Source organism: Parus major, chromosome Z, assembly GCF_001522545.3.
Source record: "Parus major isolate Abel chromosome Z, Parus_major1.1, whole genome shotgun sequence".
In the NCBI taxonomy this organism is placed as follows: domain Eukaryota; kingdom Metazoa; phylum Chordata; class Aves; order Passeriformes; family Paridae; genus Parus; species Parus major.
This window is the reverse complement of record NC_031799.1, coordinates 30,080,045-30,103,237: the sequence shown is the minus strand read 5'-3', so window position 1 is coordinate 30,103,237 and position 23,193 is coordinate 30,080,045. Positions and strand designations below refer to the sequence as shown.

Here is a 23,193-nt window from a genome sequence, read left to right as displayed (position 1 = left end):
TAGGTATTCTGAGAAAGACAAACTTGCTGTAAGTACAGCTAAGGGAAAACAAAGCCTCCTTTGCTGTAAGGTGATTGATGCTTCCTACTGATCTCATGTTTATTTCGTATATGCTAATTCTTTATATCAAAGTCACATCATTTAGACTTGGTTCAGAAGTGTTGGCAAGATGAAAAATACTAGCACAAGCTTTTTCGACAGCTTAGTAACTGCTTAAGATTATTAAACAAAACCTCCAGTTTCTCAGTCAACTACATAGGGTTATATGAAATGCAGCTACCAGACATTATTTCAGACTTCACCTCACCCACCTTGACTAACAAGTTCTCTTTTTCAAAGAGAAGTGGAGAGAAATATTTTTTTAAACTTCAAATGATTCAACAGCTGTTCCACCATTTTACCACTGTCTTCTAAAGTCAGGGTTCACTTTAAGAAGGTACACCAGATTTTTCTATTTTCTAAGCATCTTGTTTCTATTACAGGATAATGGTAGCTCTCCTTCTCACCTTCCAAAGGCAGAGATGTTTTTCTGTCTTTGGTCTCCCAGTGCAATGTCTCCAGCCTCCTGATGGATGATTCAAGAGCTCCTGCTTGGCTTTTTATGAGCTGATGCAACCTTGAGATCAACACTAGACTTGACAGCTGGCAGGGAGTTTTCAAAGAATTTTAATTGATCTTTTGAAAGTACCTTAAAACATCATAGACTGTCTTGGCAGACTCTTTTAAAGTCCCAGTTTTCAGATGTGAAAATGTTAGCTTTTTTTTTTCCCCCTCCTTCAAAAGTATTTTTGTGGAACACCTGCTGGCTCCCATTAGCAGGAAACAATCATCCCAAAACAGAAAGTGTACTAAATTTACCTTATTTTTGAGCGTCCCTTATTGTCACTGAATTACACAGTGGAATGTTTTCCAAAGACAAAACTTCAGCTATAGACATAGGAATGGACTGGGTGTTGCTCATCACTTGTGATTTTACAAATTGTCTTGATATTGTTTGTCATTCCTGAAAGCTAAGTCTCGAAAGAGCTAAGATGTTAGAAAATGACATAGAATAAATAATATTTACTATTTATCCATGCTTTTTTTTTTTTTTTTTAAATCTGTTGATTTTATCCATCAGATAAATCCATTTGAAACAGACATAAAGCACTTTGTAAAGTGCTTTCAGATTTTTTGCCCTACTTTACCTCAATCATCTTTTTTGGTTTCTTTTAGTTCTGTAAATCAGATAAAAAGTTAAAAGGAAGTCCATGCTGAAAGAAGGTATCCAGATTCCTTTATGCCACACAAGGATTTTGCAAGACCAAGCTCAACCAGGTAAAGAGGAAGCTGGAAAAAAACTGTAACTATTTAAAAGCAAAGTTAACAACTAAGCAGTCAAGTTTCAGTTCAGTTTTAAGTTGATTCATTTCAGGAGATGATCAAATTTTATAGTCTGTCTTTAAGTGTCAAGCTGAGATTATATAATTATCTTTTGACTATGAAATCTTGATAATTTCAATTATGAAATACAAGTCACCTTAAATCTCTGAAGTTCTTATGTTTCAAAAATAAAAACCAAGGTGTTCATATTCTTGGATATCAGAAACACAACACCTGGAAACACTTGTTTCCTTCTAGCAGTCTTTTTACATCTTTGTTTTGGCACTTGCACTCTTTCCCCACTTCCAGGCAAGAGACATAGAAGAATAAAAGCTTCTAATCACATACAGCTCTTACTTTACCTCCTCTAGTAGTAGGCTTTTTCTTTCTCCAGCTTTGATTCCCATTTAAATGGACTTTTAGATCATAATGTGATAAATCTATCACTGATTAAATTACTTTTTATCCAGTGCTACAGTTGTGAGTAGGTGACAGTTATAGCCTGTACTTTCCTTCAAGTAATTTCAGCATAGCTTGATATTTGAGAAGGTATGTTAAGAATATTCTTTTATTTTCTTCATAGTGAAAAGATTTTATGTACTTATTGGCCTACTGCCCAAAATTTCAGTTGGAGAAGGAGACTATATATGGCACATTCAGATTTGATTTATAGAGAGTATACATCCTGATGTTCAACTTCCATGCCAAGCAATAAAGGTAGAAAAACTATCAAGAGAGTCACAGTTTTATGTCAGGGAGTTAGTTCTGTTCCCTAGATTAAAATAACTGAAAATAACAAAATCTATTTTGAATTCCCAGTCAATATTCTACTTAATATCACCCTGAGAAGAATTTTTTGCCAGGTTTTTTTCTTCAAACTTTTTTTTTTTTTTGAGCAGCAATCATAAGCTGTAGTAGGAATTAAAATAAACCCTAGAAAAAGGTAAATCAGCACAGTATTGCTATTTGAGGACTTGCCTCATTTTTCTTCAAGCTACCTGCTGAAGTAGAACTCAGAAGGCTCATTTTAGTAACCAAACATTTCTTCACTATCTATCTGATAAATCATGATGACCAAAGCAAAATATACATCTTGTTTTCTAATTCTGAGAGACACAGACAACTCCTTTATTGAGAAGTGATGGAATTAGTCACAAAGCACGAATTACCACTTTCAATTTCTCGATTTTTTACCTTTTCTTCACACTTGATGTTGCTCAAGCCTGGACAAGATGGATCCCTGGAAATGTGGTTTGGATGAGCAGAACCTTATTGGGCTATCTCAGAATGAACCAAACCCAAATACATCAAATGCTGCATGTACTTGTACTCCTTCAGAACATGCACAATAGTTTTTTAATGGAAGCCTACCTTATATTTAGTAAAGATTACTTTAATGAGGGAATTTCATGCAAAGCATGAGCAGTAAGAATACTGTCAGACTTGGAGAAACAGAACACTTTTAGATGATGTGTAAGTATCAACACCTCTTTCACTGTCTGTACACTGGAAATATACACTCATCATCTGCTAGAGTGCTTAGTTCAATTTTAGTTCTTCTAGTCTAATTTTTTCTTACCATAGAAGGAGAAAATATTTGGGGGGTTCTTATGATTCTGAAACACTGAAAAGAAAAATCTACCTTCTAATCTTCACAAATGCAGGGTCCAGGGCAGCCTCAAAGCCAGAGACTACATATAAATTTACTGTTTTCCAACATAACTGATTAGCTGCAGCTCTCAACTACATCAGTAGGCACAAAAAAAGTTAAGGCAAACTCTAACTTGTAAAACAGAAAAGAAAAAGACAGCAGAGCAGCACTGCTATTTAAAATAAAAAAAAAAGAAAAAGTTTAGAATCAGAATTTAACATCAAAATTACACAAGAGACAAGAAAAAAATATTAAGTATTCTAAACTTTCCTGTGTGGGGTTTCTTTCATTTTGCAAATGAAAGAAAGCCCATGCAGAAAAATTTAGGATACTTAATATTTCAAATGAAGACAGCTTAATAGAATCAAATTTCATTGCTCAGAAAAGGAAAATTATTTTGTAGAGGTATTTCCGAGATTCAGATTTAAGGCTCAATAAGAACAGTATTTTTGGAAGGCCCAAACCCCATAGTCAAGAAAATTTATCACAACATGTATTTATCAGAAGATATTTTATTGGCAACAAATAGAAAATTGTTACTCTCGTTCCCTGATGTTTCATTTTAAAGATAAAGCTTTTCCTTCACCGCTTTTACAGACTTGTAAATTCAGCATTGTAAAAAATTAAAACAAAAAAAAATATTGTGACAATAAATTAAGAAAATATGAGGAGGAGGAGAAAAGCCCAACCCATCATAGAGAAAATGCATTAGAAGCAATAGAAAAGTTATGCATTAGAACTGAAGTATCATATTATATTTTCCTTCCAAGAAAACTTTGGGCGGTTTGCACATGAAATAAAATAGCAGCAAAGAAAAAGGATAAATGCAAGTGCATTGGTGTTCCACTGGAACTTGTTCTTATTAACCAAAACAGTAGTACTCATCAGAATCAATTTTGGGATGTTTATGCAGAGACTGTGAGTCCTCCATGGCAGAAGAATCACTGAACTTGTCCATATCTGATGGGGTTTGGTGACCAGGGACATCATCCACTAAGGTGTCCAAATAACTCCCCACTGATATTCCATCCAGTCCATCACTACAGTCTTGTAAACTGTTACAGCTGCCATGGGGGGATGTCTCCTGACTTTCTAGCAAGCTGCACAGACTTCCACTCAAACTGCTGCCTCTGCTGGCAATGGCTTTCTCTTCAATCATCCATTTGATTGATTCAATACTTTCATTGATGAGGAGGAGCTGGCGCATAAGCTTCACATCAGTGGCTCGGAGATTAACCTAGAAGGCAAAAGTGATAAATTACTTTTTTCATAATCAAGCCAAAGAGCAGGCTTTAATGGATTAAAAGAAAACACACACAAAAAAATTCCAGATTTAATATATAGGACAAATCTATTTCAGTAACTACTAAAAAAGCCTACAAGCAAACAAATAAAAAATGCCAAAACATAGTTACACTAATAATTTCAATGAAGGACAGGCTAGAACCTGTTCAGCCTCCCTAAGTACTTCATTAACAGGACTGCTAGTCAGTGACAAGACTTGTGTGCACACTGGTACAATGCTGTTTAGATGAGAAACACAGCTGCTATGACAACTTCTGGGGACAGCCTTTTACTAATCAGAGAACCAAGACACAAAGCTATTTCTATTTACCATTACTCTAAGCTACTTACATCTACAGACATCTAGGCATTCACCCAAAGTTATCCTCACACCAGCTACTTGGGCAACCTAAAATTCTCAGATGTGCACAATTTGGAAAAAAAACTTGTGGATATTTAACTTCTACTCACACTACTCCCTGAATGGACATGAAAATCTTGTTTAAATGTCTGAGAGTTTAAATATTTAACTTATTGACACTGTAATTTTCAGTTGTTTAAACCCATATTAGATGAAGTTCATAGTTAACCATATTACAGGCATGGAGCAAGCATTTGCCACAGCTAACTAAATAAAAAGTGGACATTACGAACAAACTCCTACTTTCACACTTAATTGTGGTGGTTGATGCAAACACACAGAAACATTACTAATTATTATTAATGCACAGTGGCATATTACAGTGTTACATTTCACAGATATATCTGAGTTAACCATCCTAATGTTTTCCTTAATGAGTAAACTATATAAGCCACTTTTTACATCACTTCAGCTGACAAATAAAGGTGAGACCTAAGGTTTATATTCATTGCTTCCTTCTCTTCGTCTGAAACGTCATAGGATAGGTACTGGGAAAAAAACATCTGTGACCCTGTCTTATGTACCATATTGAAAATTTGAAAGACTTCACTCAACTGAAAAATAAAAAAACAAACAAACAAGTAAGATCTATTACAGACAATAGATATTTTATACAATCATCCAAGTCCACAGCTGTTGTACAAAAAACCAGCACCTGTATTGTTCATACACAATGGACTGGAACAGAATCAGCATTCTTGGGAAGCAAAGACTGTATCTTGTTTTGTTAAGAGTATAATCTGGACATGATCCTTTCCATACTCAGATACCATCTTCTCAGTACCCCAAATTTCACTGACCCGCAACAGTTGCTCAAAAATTAATTTAATGTATTTTTATTCTTTTAGATACCGCAGAAGATTGTAGTGGATCCAGCTGGGACTCTTCCTAGAAGCCAGTATGGTTTTGTTCTCTGTATCTGTGACTAAACCATGTTGGTAGAAATCCAGTGCTTCAGCTCTTGCTGAGTTGTGAGTACAATCAAGGCCTTTTCTGTTTTTAACTCCGCAGCCTCAGCAAATAGATTAGGATTGAGAAAGTTGTTTGGAGTGGACAGAGATGGGAAAGTTGATCAGAATTCAGCAAATGGGTATTTCTTACTGTACAATGTTGTGCCCAGCAATAAAACCTGTGCATTTGATCTTTCCTATACAGCTGCTGCTTGGAGGCTGACTTAGTCTACTGGTGGGAAATGGTGTGTTACTAACTTTGCAACACTTGTTCATTTAATCTATTTCCTTCATTTTTTAAACTGTGTTTATTACAATCTAAGTTTTTCTCACTTTTGTTCTAATTTTCTCCCCCGATCCCACTGGAAGGGCAGTTGGTGGGTGCTTAGTTACTGGTCAGGGACAACCTAACGCAAAGACATTACTTTGCCAGCAACAGACTGCCTTGTGTAATTGACACACGTATTCCCAGCTTCCTTTCCCAGTCCCCAGAATGACTTCTGAATTATTCTCAATCCAGTATCACAAGATATAACACAGCTAATCTGGTATTGTGCAAAACAGCTCTACCTACCACTCAAAGTTTTAACAATACTGCCCATCTATCATTGTTTCAGAAGCGAGGTTATGAAAACAGATTGACCATTTTGTAGTTCTCCTGCTCAAGCCAATTCCTCTACTCTAACCAATAAATCACTATAAACCATTTGCTCGAAAACTATGCTGTCATGAAAGCAGTAAATTACCCAACTTCTCAAACGCAACTACAGACCTCAGTAACTTGAGTATAAACATGCTCGGAGACAAGTTTCCCAAAAGGCTGATTAAGAAAATGTTTAACAGAACTAGCACCTACATGACTCAAATGAAACAGCCCCTTTTAGATAAAGCAGACATCGCATATATTTCAGATTCAGTTTAGGAAATAATTTTTTTCTCTAAATACAGCAACAGCTTCAGCATTTTTGTGGAACAGCCTTACTGGAAGCAATTCTTTGCATTCTTGAGTACTAGAGTAGTCCTCCTCCGAGCTACCATGTCATTCCAAGGCTCCCATATCAAGAGTGTGCTTTTCCTAAAGCAAATATGAAGAAGTAGTTTAACAAGTGTCATCTTTCTTTAATATGGTTTACTTCATCATCTGTTTGGAAACACAAAAATGTCAAAATGACATTTTTTTTCCCCTTATGTGCTTTAGCACAGACACAATCACATTAGCTTTTACTCACTTATGTAGCTGCAACCCATTTATCTTGGAAGTTTTTGGAGTATACAGGCTGGAGTGTTTTTGGAGTAAACAAGTCAGTCCAAGATGATTCAGCTAGCAGGACTAAACACAATAAAATCTCACCATGCTTGACAGCTCCATTTGTTATGCACAGTAACAGGTGCATTTCAGGAATAATCTAAACACTGTATCACAGCTAATAAAGGCTTTTTAGAACAATTTTTATAGGTGTTCTTCTAGTTAAAGTTAGAGCACAGGACTACCATAGGGAAGGTGTGTGTTATTATGGATCAGTCCTCAGCAAAAAACTTATGGTGTATAAAGAAAACTACAAGAAAATGAAAACTAATTTCCTGTTACAGGTTAACTTTTATATATTTTTGCTCAGTTTTGCTCTGTGTATTTGCGATAGTGCTGATCACAGGAAGGATACTCAATACTTAACATTAAGAGTTAGTCACAGCCAGAGAAAATGAAATTAAAGTGACAGGATCTTTTCAAGCAACACATTCTGGTAGCATAAATGCACAGATTAGTGTTCAGACAGAACCAGAACTTTAATCTGGAAGGAACAGCTGGACTAAACACCTGTCTGTGCCTCCCTCTTATTAACTGCTGTTCTAGCAAAATATTTCTTCCTTTCTTTTGGTCTTCTGTAATAATACATACAACATTGTCATAATTTATTCAAGAGTATTGATATATATATATATATATGTGTATATATATATATATAGATATAAGGGCTTTTGTGTATGTATATATGCAGAGAGATACACAAATATTCCTGCTATTTTTATATACAATGCATTGTTTTTGATAAAGAACTTGACTAGGTCATTGCTTTTAGAAAAAAACTCTTAATGACCAGGACTGCTAACAAAGACAATTACCGCTTCCTGGCAGTCACCCAAAGTAGTGCATTAGCTGTCCCTAGCCTGATCACTTAGTGTGTGGATCAAACTCACAAATGTAGTCACAGTTCCAGCAAAACAGCCTTGTGTTTTGCTGCTGCACGTTCTGCAGACATAGCTTCCAGTCAGTTCCAAACAGAGTGGGTCACCTTCCCCTCCAGAAATGGCAAAGCTAAAATGTCTGTTAAATGTCTGCACTTCTAATCTGCACAAGCTATTTGAAACTCTAATTTCTTCCTTTTAAATTCCTGGATTCACATAGTGCTTCTTTTAACTACAGGAACTCTGCAGGAATATTAATGGCAACCATAAAACATAGTTTGAGGAAAAGTTATCCATAAGTTTATTTAAATTGTTTCAGTTCCATTTTTTTTTTTTTCTCAACACTTTTCTATTTTGTGCTATAAAGAGTCTACTAGCAAAAGGAAAAGAAGTGAGTGAACCTAAATAATAAGGTATTCTTTCCAGGACATGTCTTTTAGCAGACCACAGTGAAGTAAGTCCTCACAACAGACAACATCTTATACTTACAACATAATGGATTCAGGGAGCTATTTAAGTCACTCAGATGAGAAGCTCTGCCCTGCACAGAATCTCAAGACGAATCTAGGGTTGGCTGCTCTGAAATCTGCGCTCTAAAACATCTTGAGATCTTGAGTTTGGACACAAATTCCATAATACATGGAAGAGGATGGAAGCAATAACAAAATACAGTACTCCCGGGAAAGCCCCTCAGAGGTTCAGGCTTGGGAAGACTTGCAGAAGATAACAAACATGTGGAGAGGTTAGATGAAACTAACTGCAGCCAATTCCATCTATTGCTAAACACTACCATACCCCCATCTCTATCACACTTTTTACAAAAAGAATTTCAAACCAGTAGAACTTTTCCATACTAAACAGGTATACATGACCACTATGGTTCAGGAGTATTAATGCTACTATTGTTTCCATTTCCTAGGATGTGTCAGAGATAGCCTCCTGCTTTTCTATTCAATGTCTTCCATTTCCCATATCATTTAGGATGAAGAGCTTGCTAGCTATGCCTACCACCCCTTTCATTTTTAACAGGGAGATTACCTCATCTTTTCATAAAATAGTAAATTCCATCAATTAATTTGAGATGCAATTAAAAAAAAATCTAACAATCAATTTCCAAATAATAATTTGTTTTGCATTCTGAGATATCTCATTTTCAAAAAAGTCAACCTTATTCCACTTTCTACTGGTGCTACTTTTACTATTACAAACACTCCATAACAGCTTTTAAAGTAACTAAGGAAATTAATTTACAAAGCAAAGATGAGGGTGAGGAAAATAAAACAGTGACTGGCAATTACTCAAGTCATATCAAGATACAAATATAGTAAGAAGATATATAAGGATAAAAAAAATGATCAATAAAACCTCATCAACTAATTCTGTGAGACCGTAACAAGCTAAAATACCATAAGCAACTTATTCAAAATCCAAAATTCAGGATATGTTAATTCAAGCGTTATTTAACTGCAGTCACCAAGCTAACAAGTTTACAACAGGGGTAAATCTGGTGACAGACAGGATTTTTTAATCAAGGATGAAGCACACCATTTGAAGGTGAGCAAGCTCGAAGTGATACCAGAACAGCTTCTCAACATCACTGAGTAGAAGACATGCTCTTCTTTTTCCCATTTAACATGTCTAAAATAAAATAAAACCACAAATAACAGATAATGTCTGCTCCTTTAACACACAGGATGATTAATAGGCTGTGCAGGACCTACATCCTACTTAAATGAAAACATATGCATGTGCATGTCTTTAAACTTCTTGCCTGCTTCTAAATTGTCCCACTGATTCAAGGTGTTTACATTGGTTTCTTCATATAATTGTGCTGCTTTAGGCAATGGTATTTCAGGATCAAGATGAAAAGAATTAGAATGCCTAGGCTGACTTCTGAATTTGAACTTCTCTTGAATTTGAATCTTCAGAATCTCCTGTTAAAAATGCAGGGAGTTTTACAAGACAGAGAGTAAGAAGGCAAGTTTACTGTCATCAGCTGGAAGACATCTTCTACATACCAGTGGAACAGTAACTTCTTGGGGGAATGTGCCACATATACTCCACAGCAAAGCCAACTAACTGGTAAATTCAGACACCACAATAATTCAAGCTAACCCAACCAACCTGACTGAAACTCTGCATGAGCTCTCTTAAAACAGTGGACCAAAGCCTGGCAAACAATGAGGCTATCAGAGTCAAGGTAGGAACATGCTACAATGTTCATCATTATGCCCTGTGTCTCTGACTGTGATTTACTTCACACTGATTTAGCTGAACTAAATTTCAGTCAACAATGATACATGTAGATAAACAGCTTTTTCTGCATCTGGTTTCTTTCAGCACGGACTTGTGTTATTATGTATTGCTGTATTATTTTCCCATTTATTTTCTCCTGGTTTTTAGGCTTGTGCTAAGCTTCAGACAATGAGGGAGCACATACATAAAGCTACGTATATACAGAAAAGTTAATTTATGTGATCCATTGTTGATTTTTAGTTAAAATTTGTTCTTCTACTTTCTTTCAGCGAAGTGAGCAACTTACACTGACCTTTCTCAGCTATACTTCATAATGAGTCACAATAAAAACATTGTGGCAGACCAGAAGTTTTGATTACTTAGTTTTTGACTTCTTTTGCAAGAGATTGCAAGAGGAGTCAAAATTTATACTCTTGCATCCCTTGAAGACTCTGTAATTGTTAAAACCCTCATATATCAGATATTATAGGTAGCATTCATTACAATCGCTGAACTCCCAGCTGCTCATAAAAGTGAGTAGTCTGCACCCTGTGCTACTTTAAACAGAGGCTCTAGCCTAGTTACTGTCCTGCTGCAGTTCCTGCATTTCCACTGCAATCCTTCACCATGTCCTTGAAGTAAATATTTCCAGAGGTCCATCTGTAAAATTTGGGAGTCATGTAACACAGCTTTGGTAACAGTGACTTTTAACTAGGACAAAGACAGACCTTGTGATTCCACAAAAGGATTTTATTGTAAGGAGAACTGACCAACCCATTAGCTAAATCAAGGAAGTGGGCAGATCAGGTCTGAGCCACCACTGGAATAATGCAGGAGAACACACCAAAATAATTAGGAAGCAGAGCAACTTCATGAGACAGCAAGTTAGTTCAGTAGGCAATGAAATTAAATAACTCAATGAGCAGGCTTCAAGGACATTTCTTGCAAATACATGAACAAAATATTATGCTAATATGGTTATCATCTGATACAGGAAATTACCATTCTGGCAATTTAAATTTCTCTTTTAACACCCTATTTTAATATTTTAATTTTATGTATACTAATTGTTTCCCTTATGCTCGACAGGAAAATACATACCACCAGGTTGAGCAATTGTTTAGTCATATTATCTGTGGGGGGTGGGGGGCAGAAAAAGTGAATCTCATGGCCTTTTTTCGCTGCCTTGAAATATGCATAGTCCTTGTCTGGGGAGTATGTGTGGGCCTGCCAAGTGCATTAACACCATTGATAATAAAATATCAGTGATTAGGATGAATCATTTGATCAGTAGGATACATTTTTTCTTTTAACATTATACTGTTTGAGGTATCTTGTATGCCTAAATGGCTTGAATGTAATAAGAAATTCCCAGGGGGGAAAGTATATTTTTGTTTGTTTTAGTGTTTTGGCCATCTCTTTATTTGATTGTGAAAAGGAAGAAACTATTTAAGTATCTCCTACACAGATATGGCAATAATTGTCATAAAAAAATATAATTTACAAATGAGAGCAAGAAGAGGGAAAAAGAAAAGTTATTTACTTTTTAGGTTCTTATTTCCTCACCTCTTGTCCAAGTAAAACAAATGTTAAATAAGCTCTTTAAATAAATATAAGTACCACAGAATTCAAAGAGAGAAACATCCAGTCTCAGAAGGATGAAAAATATAAAAGGAAAATCCTGACTCTTTTAAAGTTTAGTTGAATTAACATGAAAGGGTGCAGTGACAAAATAGGGATTTGCAAGGAGGAAAAACTTCTAATGCTGCTGGAAAGTTTTATTGAATGCTTCCATTCCATTCCATGACTCGTACTACTGTCATAAAAATCATCATCTGACCTTAGAAATGTATCTACTATGACAAAGGTGAACATGTCCAGAACAATCCATAATATGGACCCACATATGCTGACAGACAAGATAACTCCACTGCAAACATTCAGGTCAATATGAAGCTACAACATTTGGCTGTGAGTGTCAGAAAGTGTTACAGCAGATGGACGATCACAGCATCATTATAAACTGTTCTGGACACCAGCCACAATTCAGGACTGCATGTGTCTTCTGACCAACCCGAAACAGCACTGGGGCAAAAGAACATATCCAATGTTTTTTTGGGTTTTTTTTTGCCACTGGATATCACTCTCTGCCTCATTTATGTTTGTCTTGACCAAAACATAGTCTTAGAAACACTACACAAAAAAAATGAAAAAATATAATAACCACTTCATACCTGTTCATCCCTTCAAAATGAATAACAATACTGGCATTATGGAAGTATACTCAAAAGCATATAACTTAAAAAAAAAAAAAAAGAAAAAGATAATGGTGTTTGCTTACAGGTATATTCAAAGTTTGAAAATATTACCTTTATAGAGATAACAGTAAAGTTTGGAAACATTTTAAAATGTAAAAAATACCCAGCCAAAAAACCCAACAACAACCCTCAAAAAAAACACTCATCAAAACACCCAACTCATTTTGTAAAATCACAACTGAGATACAACAACAGTAATACTGGGGAGAAATCTGGAATCTCTTGAAATTCAAGTCTGCTTTCAGAATACCACTGGAGAGAATTTAAAAAAAAAAAAATCTTTGTCTAAATCTCTCCAGAATTCAAAATGGATTTAGTTTGAAACAATTCTGTTTTCCTGGAGATGGGGTATATCCTACTGAAAGCATATTTTTAATCTAACAATCAAATCTCTAGTAAAGGCAACCTGCAGTCCTATTTACTGAAGGTTTATCTGGGTAAGAATAAAAAATAACTTCAAGACAGCTTTGGTATTATATGTGCTGCTGAAAATTATTTAGTAGTCCTAGAAACTGATTTGCTGATCAGTGGTGTTTTTCCCCTATTGAAACATAATGAGCGTTATGTTTGAAAAAAAATTAGTCTCTTAAAAATAAGGAGTTTTGTTTAAGTTTTGTTATGGTCCCTACACAGTCTGGAAGCACTAGCAAATCTGAGGTCTTTCAGATAACATCAAGGTGGCTATTTTGAGTCTTTCACACAAAAACACTTCTAGCAAGCTGAAATACAGCAATTGGCCAGCGAGCAGGCTGTTGAGAACTACACCAGCTGCAACTTTTGAGCCCTTTTTGGCTCAAAACACCACAGACTCCTTTGTATCCCACAGAACATGCCTCAGCTGTTCATTCTGGAAGTCACAAGGTGTGATTATCAATGTATATTAACAATTAAATAAAGACACATCCTATGCTTCCAGGCAAGGATATGAGAAGGTAGTAAAAGTATTAAGTCATGAACTGTCAACTTCAAGGCAAAACCAAGGTACTCTAGGCAACATTTTATTTCCATGTTATTTGTTCCCTTCTCTGACCAATAACTATTATCCACACCATATAGTGCAGTCCTCAGCTTCTCCTACACCACTCTAGCTCGTCATATTCCTCTTTTTATACTCAAACCTGTTCTCAGCAAGTATTTCTATACAGAAGAGCACTGGGGCATTTTGGTGTGATTCTAATTCAGCCAAGAATATTAATCATAGCTATCAATGCAGTTATCAGATGGATGAGTAACTTTAGAAGGAATCAAGGTCATTGCTTACATTTCCCATTTCTTTTCCTAGCTACTAAGCTAGATGGGGAGCAAAAATAAGGCGCAGGATTTGCAAAACCTGGCAAGGGAAAGACAAATATGGCCTTTGTGAATAATCAAGGGTAACCTGATTAAATGAAAAGAACTAGTCAAGGAAAACACAGCAGATTCGGACTAGAGATGTCTTCTTAGAAGTATTTGAAAAGGGCTGGCAACAGCTCTTCTGAAGTAATTTTGTCATTAAACTTCATCAGAGTACAAATTAATAAAAATGAAGGAGAGAAATTACAAAATATTAAAGACCATAGTGTTTCTTTGGTTGCATTTTCTTTCTTGTCTGAAATGGGTGGACTGATGCTCTGCACTGGTGAATGCTTAAATAGCTTTATGAAGTTACCATCACAGAAGGGTACCTCATCTGGCTATGGGGAAAACAGCAACTGTGCCTTCACTCCCCTGCCTCTGTCACAGCAACCAGTGGCAGGTGCTAACAAAGAACGATGTAAATTCCACAGGACCCTGAAGAACACCACTGTCGCTTTGGTATGCTAGTAGTATTGCTCTTCTCTTGGAAAGAGGCTTTCTTCTCTCTCTGCTGTAGCAGGAGTTACAGTTTTCTCCTACAAACCTGTAACATTAGAACCCTGCCATACAACACCACTTGAAATAAAAAATACTTCATTGCACTGCACAATTGTGCCAAGACATGTGGACAAGCCATTAACATTCACAGTGGTTGAAATAGCCCTGTGAAGGCAAAATGCAGCTGAAGTCACAGAATAGGAAAAGTCCTGTAAAATATATTGTTCTGCTTCATATTTGCTCCTCTCATAGCTGTATAGTTTTGAGAAGACCAGAAAAATAGTCTAAAGTTTACAATGTCTCCTTGAATGACTTCCTTCTCCAAGTTGTCATGTTTTTGTGCAGACCCATCTAAATCCCATTAGTCAGAAAACCTTCCTGCCCCTGGAAAGGATTCCTCAACACTAAAACCAACATTAACCCCCTACATTGCCACTATTTTATTATTAAACACTTTGCTCTAAACATGCACCATTTGCCTTTGTCTAACAAAGAAAATGGTCTGTACTAGTAGTGGCCAAACTCCACCCTTTCAAACAGGCCTTTCCTAGGCACTCCTATAAAGGTACATACTAATCTCCTGCTCCAGGAAGAACACTAGATATTCAGAATCAGAGAAGCACAGAAGAGCTGGGGTTGGAAAGGACCTCTGAAGATCTAGTCCCACATCACTGCTACGGCAAATTGAACAGGACTGAGTCCAGGCAAGTTTTAAAAATTTCCAGATAGGCAGACTACACAACCAGAAAGCTTGTAGCTTGTTCTGGCTTCCAGACACCCTCAAATAAATAAGCTTTTCTTATTTGGATGGAACCTCATGTATTTCAGTTGGTTCTCATTGCCCCTTGTCTTCTCACTGTGCCCACTAAAGAGAGTCTGGTCCCATCTTCTTGACAGCCACCCTTAAGATATTTGTACACAGTGAAAAGATCCCTGTACAGCAGTCTCCAGGCTAACTTGGGCCAGTTCCTTCAGCCTTTCCTCCTAAGAGAGATGATATTCCATATCCCTAGTCATCTTTATAGCCCTAAGCTGGACCAGCTCTCCAGTAATTCCTTGTCTTAAACTGGAAAGCCCAAAATGGATCCCCAAACAGCACGCCAGAGATAGCCTTACCAGGGCTGACTAGGGGTCAGGTATGTACATAACTTTCACTAGTTTTCTAAAGAGGTGGCTAAACAATACAGATACTATTCGTCTTTCCACAGAAATGCTTCATATTTTCCTCCTTGGCGCCAGGACTGTTTTTTTCTAGTCATTTATAATTACTGGAAGGATCAAGGTCTGAGTCTGAAGTTTTTAAATTAAAAAGTCTTTTAAACTGAATATTAAGAAAGTCATGTACAATGTTTGCTGTATCTCATAAACAAGTGTCTGAGCTAACAAAAGCAGTGCAACTACCTCAAATACAACACCTCTTTAAACAAATGGAAATTCTGTAGGCAGAGAGGGAAAAAAAAAATACAAAGCAACCAAGCTGCTCTATTTTTGTTTCTACCTTGGGGTAAATATGCATGAGCTTGGAAACACTCACTGCACTATAGTTCTTGGATGTGTTTCCTTCTGTACCTATGGAGGGGCAGGTTTCATAGCCAAACCAGAATGCAGTAAAATGGATCTTCCTCTGGAAGCATTTGAGTCATGAATGCAGCTGATAACTAACAACAGTGAACAAAATCACAAATTATGCCAGTAAAGTGTTTATAGAATCTGAAACTCCCAGTAGTTAAATAGCAATTTACCATTGTTTTAAAGTCACTAAATGTTTTCACTTCATCTGATGCTGCACCCAGCAGGGCCATACAGCATTGAGAGTTTATTGTACAGCACATGAATGAACGAATGAATACACGAATGAAACATTCGGTAACTTCTCCTGAAGCTTAGCTAGTTTGTGTTTACAGTTAATTATGTTAATTATAAAATGTGCCATTCCATTCTCTTGACAAACTGAAAGTGTTAAGAAAGGCTAGCTTGGTGGAGAAAGATGAGGACTGGATTGCTGAGGCCAGGGCTGCACTGGTGTACAAGTATGCTATTCTCCATGTTTATGGAAGCTCTAGGCGAGTTTGCATATCCTGAAAAAATGGAATAGCTGACTTTATATACTTATAGACCTGACATATATATACTCTCTAATGTCCTTCCTTATCCTCTTTTATGGAAGAAGAGAAACCTCTTTGAGAGCTACTTAAAGAGGGGAATCCTCAGACACATTTTATTCTACACGCTCATCTTCAGGCAGGCACCAGAAGGACTGAACCACAAGAACAAGCGACCTGTGAAATAAATGACCATCCCAGTATCTTTCTAGATTTGAAAAAGCTTGAAAGCTTGAACTGTGTTGTTTGTATCTTTCAAGGATGTAATATAAGATGGCTTGTAGACCCTCTGGATGTGTTTTGGTCACTCATTTTGGTCACCCTCCAGATTAGGGCTGCTTCCAGCTGCTTACCACAATTTCTTCTACCATGGGAAAAAGCTTATAATTAGAAGCCACATTTAAAGGAGTAAGGCTGGATAACAAAGGCTGTGAGTCTGTCTTAACAACAAAAATGTTTCCCTTTTATTATGAGATTGTCTGTAACTGTCTGAAGTTCTTCATATTTACAAACATTAAACTGAGAACCATCTTGTAGAACTGTTTACATACAGTAAGTATAACTTCCATGTTTATAAAAGCAAGTTAAATCCATCAGAGAAATTACACTCCATTTAATTGAAATGCAATTGCTTTTCAACAGCTCAGATCCTGTCTTTTTTCCTCCTGTAACTTCATGTTCATTTGCTTCAGATTCCAGTAACCAGCCCCCCTTCCAGGACATGGACAGAAATTAAACACATGGAAAATAAACATGTCCACTGTGGAAAGTTTAGTAAGTTTTGACCTTGAGGATAGAGAACAGACAAATAATCTAGTAACCTTTAAAACATTAATTGAGAATGCATTCTATTTCTTTTACTATTTACTGTTAGGCAAAAGAAAGTATTGAAGAGTAGAAATGCACTTGTTGGCCATCACCTCTACTTAATATATGTATTTGGCATTGTGCATTTCAAGCTTTTTCTACTCATATACAAAAGGTAGTTTCAAATTGTTGTTGTCATAAGTAATCACATAAAAGAAAGCATCCACACAAAATTACAATGATCAAAGGGCTGGAAAATCTGCTGTAAGAGGAAAGACTTAAGGCAATAGGCCTTTTGTCCCTAGGGAGGTTTTGGGGATAGGAGTATCCCCTCACAGCATTCCAGTAATTTGGGCTGATACAAAGAGGACCAGGAGAGCTAAATACAAGCTCATTTTTTTTGCAGTGAAGACAATCAATGATGACAACATCCTCCCCAGTTACATGGCTGAGGTTTTCAGGATGGACAGGGCGCTTGACAATGTCAGCCAGACTCCCTTTCCTTTGAAATGTGAAATCAGATGGTTTTCTGAAGTGACTTTATGGAATAGCCCTTCCATCCCAGGTTATAATATGAAAGCCATGCTGTTATGCTGATTTCATCAAAAAGGTAATAATCTATTTGCTAAAAGTTATCATAAACTGTACAACTCTGTGCAGAAGTAGTTTAGTATTCATATCATTTCATTACAAATTGTCAGGAATCAGACTTCAAAAATCAACTTCAATGATTCTTCCATTCTTGAAAAAATAACCAGGAAGGAATAATGAAATTATAATACATATTCTCTGAAATAAAAGCTGGCAAAAGGCTCACAGTACATGGGCAGTCTAACTGGAAGTCTTGACTGTAGTATCCCTGAAGCTGCTGTGATGATTCACACCAGACAGATACATGTGTACTGAAGTATCTCACACTGATGCTGCTCCCTAAGGTACCAGCAACATTTCATGGACTATAGGCCATGCAGCATCTAATAATGTAACCACATATTCATCTGTACTTCCTGAGGACTAAAACCCTTCAACAGCTTCTATAGGTGAGCAAGGACAGACAGACAGACATAAGCTCTGACTACAACATCGAGATGTTCCGCAATTCAAATCCTTCTGCCAGCCACAAAGTGAGATTTGCCAGTCAAAACATATGTTTAAATATGCATCAGTTAAAATAACCTTGGTCACCTCATCCTTCCAGAGATGATATGAAAAGATGGAAAACATGGCAAAGTTCTGGCACTGTAATTAAGCTGCAATTTTTCCTTATTAGACTTATTTTCCCTAAGGATCAATCTACAACTCCGTTTTAACGTGAGTCACTGTTATGATCACTGCCTAATCTGCATTACATGCAAAAATTAATAACTCCTCTACTACATCATGCAGATTGGAGGGTAAGGAGAGAACTTGCTAACAATGTACAGGATTCCTTTCTCAGTGAACTTCAGGAGGACTTGGGGAAATAAGTTAATTTCTATTTCTGTATGCCTTCTCTGTAGGTCTAAGAGCCTCATTTCAGAGATTCACTGAGTAATGCCTCATTAAGAAACAACGGTTAATCAAACTCTCCTGCGAAGTTTTTGAGGCTTTGCCACTAGTAGTTTTATATTTAAGATTTTATCTTCAGTCAAGTTTTTAAGCAAAAATTACAATTAATCTAATAAAAAACCAGCATCTGATACACAGCTTTGCATTGCAGATCTTGGCTTCAGTTAAGACAACTGATGTTATCATACAAAATAGTGAATGTAGCAGCCTGTACCTACAGCATATGTTAAAAGAGGTATTTCAAGTCACAGTTGTAGACTTTTTTTAAATCAGTCCTTCAAAGAAACTAATAAATGTAGATCCCCTGCAACTGTGGATCTAATAAATCTAAGCAAATATGAAGTTTATCAGACTCTTTAGAACTGCTAGAATAGGGTTTAACAGCTCTGCCCTTCAACCTGAACCTTCATTATGTGCTAGGGATGGTTAAAAAAACCCCCCTAAAACGAATTAAAAAAGCATGAAGAAAACAAGACAAACCAAACCATTGAAAACACTAAGAAGGTCTGCCATTGTAATGATCACATTTGCCTTAACTACAGTCTCATTTTCTAACAGATCAATGTTACTTGCCTTTAAAAAATAGTTATACTAAAATTGAACTAGAAGAAAAAAGAAGAAGAAAACTAATGAGTTAGCACGGGAATATGCCTCTATCTCAAATGGCTTTAGCCTAAATCTGGCATACTCAGCTCCTTGAAAATGGGATTGCTTCAATTACTTTATCCTTCAGTCTAAAAACTGCGGCACTCACTTATAACCATTTGGATGTTCAGACTCACAGAATTTGATTCTCAGCAGTGTTCACTGGAAGAAATATCATTAGATGTTCCAGCATTGCCATACACCCCTCAACTCCAAGACACAGCTTATCTTTTCTGCCTTTAATATTTTTATGGAAAACATTTTTTATTATTATATGTAATGCAGGCTATACTGTATTTATATTTCTAGCCTGCAAAGGGACATTAAAGAGCTGATTTTGTAAACCTTTGAATTAAAAGGAAAAAAACCCACCCAATCTTTTTCTTTGAGTGTTAAAGAAAATTTCCCTTTGAGTAACCCAAGAATTTGTGAAAGAGAAATGAGGCTTTAAAGCAGTATCATTTCATGCTGCAGAATGAGCCTCACAGATTATTTACTGCAGTGAAGGTGCTATGTGTTGAATGGTGACTTCAGGACCATGGTACACTAGAAAAAAGGCTGCAGCTAGAAAGGTTTATCATCAATTCCCAAAGAGAACATTCCACCTATAAGACCACAGGAAGAAAGATCTTAACAGTAACACTGTGACAAATTTCATACTGAACCAAGGGTCAGATAGTGGGAAGTATTCATTCCACACAAATTTGACCAGAGCACAGTGTTTTGACTCATGCTGGCAATTACATTTTGCTTCTCCTCTAATTTATGGCCTCTTAACTCAAAGGTTTTCAGGATCCAATGTAGTCTCCACCATGGCCTTCATGGGAAAATGGAGGATAAGAAAAGGGAAGTGAACCTGACCAAGCAGGTCTGTAGTTCAAGAATGAGACTCTGTGTGCTTTGTGTGTGATCCCAGTGACCATTAGTAAAATCACGCTTGAGGTAAAAATAACCTCTTTTTGAACAACAAAAGAATCTTAAAGAGCACGGAAAAGCCTCAAGTGCTTCACCCAGCAGATGGACAAGTTGCCACATACACCCCACCTATTTGTCAGTTACTGTAGCTCACAGTCAAAACCGGCATTTCCAAGCCAAATAAAAGAAGGACCTGAATAACCTTGTCTTTTATGTGTTTACAGAAAGTTTGTCCCAAGTCTACAACAAGCAAATAAAAAAAGCAAAGGTAGGTCTATTCAAAATCCAGTGAGTGGGATGTACTATGCCATCACAGTACAACTACAAAAAAAGAAGTTTAATGGATGACAATTACTTTTCTAAGCTTTTAGTCTGTTCCACTGCATGCTGACTACCACAGCATCTACAGACTACTCTTCTACATGTCCAAGACCTCCTATGCCTTGCAGCAATGCCAAAGAAAAATGCATTAGAAAGAGGTGTGAAATAAGAAAATAGAGGTTTTGGCTCAATTTTAGAAATGAGATGCAGTAAAAAAGAGGACAAACATAGAAAGGAAGCACAATTTTCACTCGATATTGTCCTTAGATTTATAAAATATGTCCACTAAGAAAACTGTAGAGGTGAAAGTGACAGATTAAGAAGCTGAAGAAACCCTTGGGGTTGGGGAAAATCCTGAAAATTCCAGAGACTAGAGAAAAAAAATCCAGGAAGGTAATTCACTTTCACACTCTGGATTACAAAAAACAGCTGACAGCATGAAAAATGTACACACAGGGTACTAATATTTCACCAGTCATTGTACTGGTGGTTTAATGGGCACATACAGACCAGAAGTCAGATGGGAAGAAGATTATAACTGAATTCCTCTTACACAGCATGAGAAATTAGTTCAGATAAGAAAAGTCACTCAGTCATTGAAGTGAGGAAAAACAGGAGAGGTCAAGGCTTTTGGGACTAAAACATGTTTATGCTTAGGGAAGGGAGAGAAAAGAGACAAACTGGATGGGGGAAGGAAGAAAAGGCAAAAGGAAGGCTGTCACATGAAATTTGCAAGTGTGAAGTAAGTAAAGAGACCAAGTTGAAAGGAAAAGGTGATATGGACAATTCACTCAGGTCCCCCTCCCTTCATAGACCTAGCTGTCTTGACATGTAACAGTCCTGCCAAAAACTCTGGCTGCCTTACTTATTTCCTTCGCAGTCTGACATTCCATACATTATAAGCCACCTGCAGATCATTGTACTACAATTGTGCAAGTTTAAAATTAAAATAAGCATGAGATAAACAATGTGGTACTCAATATTAAAACTGAAATTCCCAGTGATCATTACCTTAAAATCACAGAATAGCTTCAGTTGGAAGGGACATGAATGAGACCATCTCATTAAAGACCATCTAGCTCCAACCTCCCTGCCATGGGAGGTGACACTTTCCAAATGACAACACAAAGGCATCCACAATGTCTCTGGGCAACCTGTTTCTTACCCTCTGAGTAAACAACTCCTTCCCAACATCTCAGAATCTATCCTCTTCCAGATTAAAGCTGTTCCCCCTCATCCTGTCACTCTGTGCTGTTGTCAAAAGTCCCTCTCTCCAGCTTTCTTCTTTGGCCTGGTCTAGTCTGAAAGGTGGCTAAAAGATCTCCACAGAATACACTGATAGTTTGATTTGTGGAGATCTCTTAAACAATATGAAACCATAAAACAGCAAGTGTAATTTATGAGTTTCATCTCAAGTTTAACATTACCATCTTGGCTATTAATTCTTAGAATATCCCAGCACGCTTACTCTTTAAAAACCCCTTACAAACCCACACACCTATGTACCTGTATGTGGCACTGCAGAGGAACTTGTGGCATGGAACTGCACTCATTCACACAGAACAATATTATTTACTGTAAATGTTTGAGTTCCAATATTGTTACATGAAGTTATCTCAACACGTTGCCAGAAAAATCACCATCCCACCCTGATCAAATTTCATCCCATTTTCAGGTAAGCTTACGGGCAGGAGCAATGTAAAGAACTGCTACTAAAAAATGTCTTTTGGGACCCACATAACACTTACACGCCAATAAAAGTGGAAGCTATGCCCACATATCTGAGGTGCCCTGCATTGTCAAGATCACGCGTGCTGAGTGTTCACTCATCACTTGGTCACTTGCTCGCAAAGAGCTTCCTTTTGGTTTGTCTTAGAAAAAATTAAGCCAGTTTTATGGCACCATTTTGTGGCAAAACAAATTTATTGAGATGATTTTGATTACTGTGATGATACAGGGAACATCCTAAGTAGGACAAACACCTGCACTAAAGTATTAGAGTATCTGAACTACATAGAGCATGGTCCCATCACAAACCACAGGCAAAAGAAAATATACCATTCAACCAAAGTATAAGTAGTTGTTTTTTCAAGAATTACTCTGCATCATCTGCAGCCTGTTTGGAACTAATTAAGTCTCTGTAGATTAAAGTCCTGCAATCAAGCCCCTGAACTCCAGGCAAAATTTCCAGCCCGAAAATATCCTGTGCGTCTTTAGGTGTTAGTCACGAGCAGGAAACAGGTGCAATGCAGAAAATGCAGTTACAACATCGGGAAAGTAGTGCATTATTTCGTTTATTGGTACTCCAGCTTTCAGTACTCCTAGCGAGCTGACAGGAACAGAAGCCAACTACGAGTCCCTGGCGAACTGCCCCGCTGGGAGGAAAAGAGCCGACAAGTCCCTCGCTCTACGCCGCACGGACAAGCGGCCTCGTGTTCTCCCGGCCGGGAGCAGAGCCCTCGCTGCCGCCCGGGGGATGAGCTCTCCCGGGGGCAGGCAGCACCTCCTTCCCGCGGCGGGGCGCAGTCCCCGTCCCGGGCCGCGGCGCTGCGGAAGGGCTGCGGCCGCCGCCGGCTACTCACCATCTCCTGCCTCAGCAGCTGAAGTTTCGTCTCCA

The 23,193-nt window shown here is 37.2% G+C and overlaps 1 protein-coding gene across 1 annotated transcript; it reads right to left on the bottom strand.

The window, feature by feature from the left end:
• Positions 1 to 3,505: 3,505 nt before the first annotated feature.
• LURAP1L (leucine rich adaptor protein 1 like) lies at positions 3,506 to 23,187 on the bottom strand. The gene is made up of 2 exons (XM_015615574.2): positions 23,159 to 23,187; positions 3,506 to 4,250 (listed from the first exon to the last, which is right to left on the bottom strand). Exons 1-2 carry the CDS (start codon positions 23,159 to 23,161, stop codon positions 3,876 to 3,878), a joined length of 378 nt encoding a protein of 125 aa, XP_015471060.1. The 5' UTR covers positions 23,162 to 23,187; the 3' UTR covers positions 3,506 to 3,875.
• Between the last annotated feature and the right edge of the window lie 6 nt (positions 23,188 to 23,193).